The 3,396-nt window shown below is 57.4% G+C and overlaps 1 protein-coding gene across 1 annotated transcript in view; it reads right to left on the bottom strand.

The window, feature by feature from the left end:
- UHRF1 (ubiquitin-like with PHD and ring finger domains 1) overlaps positions 1 to 3,396 on the bottom strand; it is a 79,418-nt gene that overhangs the window by 49,402 nt on the left and 26,620 nt on the right. Inside the window, exons 3-4 of the mRNA XM_011967373.1 lie at positions 2,189 to 2,443; positions 791 to 957 (exon numbers count right to left, since the gene is read on the bottom strand). Coding sequence (XP_011822763.1) covers positions 791 to 957; positions 2,189 to 2,443 — 422 coding nt within the window. The remainder of the gene's footprint in view (positions 1 to 790; positions 958 to 2,188; positions 2,444 to 3,396) is intronic.

Raw genomic sequence — 3,396 nt, 5'->3', positions numbered from 1 at the left:
AAAAAAAAAAAAAAAAAAAAAAGATGAGATCACACTGCAGTAGGGTGGGCCCCAATCCAACAGGACTGGTGTCTTTAGAACAAGAGGAGAGGCCGGGCGCGGTGGCTCAAGCCTGTAATCCCAGCACTTTGGGAGGCCAAGGCGGGCGGATCACCCGAGGTCAGGAGTTCAAGACCAGCTTGACCAACACGGTGAAACCCTGTCTCTACTAAAAATACAAAAATTAGCCGGGCGTGGCCGGGCGCAGTGGCTCACGCCTGTAATCCCAGCACTTTGGGAGGCTGAGGCGGGCAGATCAACTGAGGTCGGGAGTTCGAGACCAGCCAACATGGAGAAACCCCATCTCTACTAAAAATACAAAATTAGCCAGGCGTGGTGGCGGGCGCCTGTAATCCCAGCTACTCGGGAGGCTGAGGCAGGAGAATCGCTTGAACCCGGGAGTCGGAGGTTGCAGCGAGTCAAGATCGTGCCATTGACTCCAGCCTGGGCAACAAGAGTAAAACTATGTCTCAAAAAAAAAAAGCAAAACATAAATAAAAACAAAAATTAGCCGGGCTTGGTGGTGCACGCCTGTAGTCCCAGCTAATTGGGAGGCTGAGGCAGCAGAATAGTATGAAACCGGGAGGTAGAGGGTGCAGTGAGCCTTGTATGCTGTTAGGAACTCAAGGGTGGGGACCCAGGTCCTGATTACCATCTCGAGACAGTGCCAAGCTCTGGCCTGAACACCCGCAGCCAAGGACGCACGTCTCAGAGCCTGAGTACCCAGGCCCGCCCACCTGCCATGACTCACTCGTCGTATTTCACGTGGTAAATGACGTCTGCGTCCTCCTCCAGTGCGGGGCTGGACGTGGAGCTGCAGGGTTCGTCCCGGGAGGGGGCCTTCCGCGTCACCCTGACCACCTGCGCCTCAAACCACGCTCCCATGTTCGTGTCCCGGGCATCGACGTACTCGTTGACCTGTGAGGAATGAGGGAACTCTGGTATCCCAACGGGGTAAGGAAAACTGACGGGAGACCACCTTGGTTCTCGGACGCTGGGATGCTCTGGAACCAGGGCACAAACTCAAATGCCTACAGCGAGGTTTCTCCTCCCCGGCTGGGAACCCAGGCCCGTGAGAAACCAGCCCCAGCAGGGGTGATGGGGATGCGGGGCCAGGGGCCATGGACTGTCTTCACAAAGGCCCCTGCAGTTCTGCTTCAGCCACAGCTGCTAGAAGGCTCTGAGAGACCAGAGCTGCCCGTTTGTCAAGAGAAGCTGGAAATCCAGGCAAGGCGTCATGGCTCACGCTTGGAATCCCGACACTTTGGGAGGCCAAGGCAGGTGGATGCTTGAGCCCCGGAACTCAAGACTAGCCTGGGCAACATAGTAAGATCCTGTGTCTACTAAAAAATAAAACAGACTGGGTGTGGTGGCTCACACCTATAATTCCAGCACTTTGGGAGGCTGAGGCAGGAGGATCACTTGAGGCCAGGAGTTCGAGACTAGCCTGGCCAACATGGCGAAACCCTGTCTCTATAAAAAATACAAAAATTAGCCAGGTGTGGTGGCACATGCCTGCAATCCCAGCTACTCAGGAGACTGAAGCACGAGAATTGCTTGAACCCAGGAGGCAGAGGTTGCAGTGAGCTGAGATGTCACTACTGCAGTCCAGCCTGGGCAACAGAATGAGACCATGTATTACAAAAAAATAAAATAAAATTAGCTGGGTGTGGCGGCACACACCTATAACATCAGCTACTCAGGAGGCTGAGGTGGGAGGATCACTTGAGCCCACAAGTTCGAGGCTGCAGTGAGCTGTGATCACACCACTGCACCCCAGGCTGGGCAACAAAGTGAGACCCTGCCAAAAAAAAGAAAGAAAGAAAAGAGCTGGAAACCCAGATCTTTCTGTGACAATTCCTGATCTTACATGGTGGCAGCAAGTTCAGAAACATCACAGCCACTGCAAGCTTCACAGAGAAAACACGTGCAAGCCCCCACACAGGACTCTGCTCTAGAGGTCCACAAAGGAAGCCCAGGGCACTGTGTTCCCCTCAGGGCATGTGCAGGAAACCACCCCTTGGCCATTTCTCCCCAGCCGGAGCTGGAGAGGGGCGTGGGAAGCCCCTCCCGTGGGCCCTGGGTATGCAAAGATCAGAATGGCAGGGAGAATGTCCAACCCCAGAGCAGCTGCAGAGGGGAGGCGCACCTTGTACAGCCCCAACTCCGTCTCATCCCACATGTCCTCGTCGGCTGGCCTGCTGTCAGTCTCGGCGGCTGCCTCGCCGTGGGTGGAGGACTTGTCCGACTCACTCTGGCCCAGGCAGCAGCCCGAGTCGGTGTCGGAGAGCTCGGAGTCCCGCTCCTTGGCGCTGTGGGGGAGCACGAGGCTCTGGCGGACCAGGAGCTGGATGGTGTCATTCAGGCGGACCTCATAGTCGAAGAGGGTATGGCCGTCCTCCATCTGCAGGGACACCAGAGGCAGATGCTGTTCAGCCACCAAATGCCAAGTGGGCATCTGTGGGCACCAGTCGTGAAGCAAGCACTATGTCCAGCCCTCGTGGGGGGAGCAATCTGCATCAGAGTAAAGCGCCATGATACCTGGACCATGCCAGGGGGCTGTCCCGCTCACAGGTGGCACCCCAGTCCCTTCCCTCAGAGTCTCAGGCCCCTCCAGCGAGGGCTTTTGGCACCGCATGCAGGACACACCCAGGAGCACAAAGCATCATCGCAGGGCACCATGCATAGCATACATGGGGGTCTCAGGAGTTTTTCCTGATACTTCGCGTTTACGGCAGCTTTTGTGACAGTGAATGTGTGTCACCTCTGTCACTGGTTCTCAACCAAACACGACTCAGACGCCGGGGGATGCTGGGCCATGTCTGGGACATTTGTGATTGTCGCCACTGGGAGAAGCTCCTGGCATGGAGTGGGTGGAGGTCAGGAACCCTGCTTGGCATCCTGCAGTGCCCAGGACAGCCCCACTGTCCAGTGCCGAGACGGGGAGACCCTGTCCCACCTGAACGGCAAGAGGCACATGCCAGCATCCATGAACTTCCTGGGTAAGGCTCCAGCGCCAAGCTCGCCCGCCAGGGCACCTCCTCCAAGCCTCAGCTCCACCCCTTTGTGCGCCTTTATCCTGATGCCCTCTCATCCCCTGGGGCCCGTCCCCAGGCTGGCTCCACAGCCTGCCCCCCAGGTCACCTGACTCAGCAGGTGTGCAAAGAGGAGCTCATCACCTGAGCTGTATCTGGCGGCTGGAGAAGCCGAGGCATTTTGTCAGAAGCCGCCCATCCACACTCCACCAACCCCCAACAAGGACCCCCCTCCCGGTGGTCTCCCATCTAGGACCCCCTCCCGGTGGTCTCCCATCTAGGACCCCCTCCCGGTGGTCTCCCATCTAGGACCCCCTCCCGG

Source organism: Mandrillus leucophaeus, unplaced genomic scaffold (assembly GCF_000951045.1).
Source record: "Mandrillus leucophaeus isolate KB7577 unplaced genomic scaffold, Mleu.le_1.0 Scaffold8, whole genome shotgun sequence".
NCBI classification, from domain to species: Eukaryota; Metazoa; Chordata; class Mammalia; order Primates; family Cercopithecidae; genus Mandrillus; species Mandrillus leucophaeus.
The sequence above is the reverse complement of the archived record's forward strand: the minus strand, read 5'-3'. Positions and strand labels throughout refer to the sequence as shown.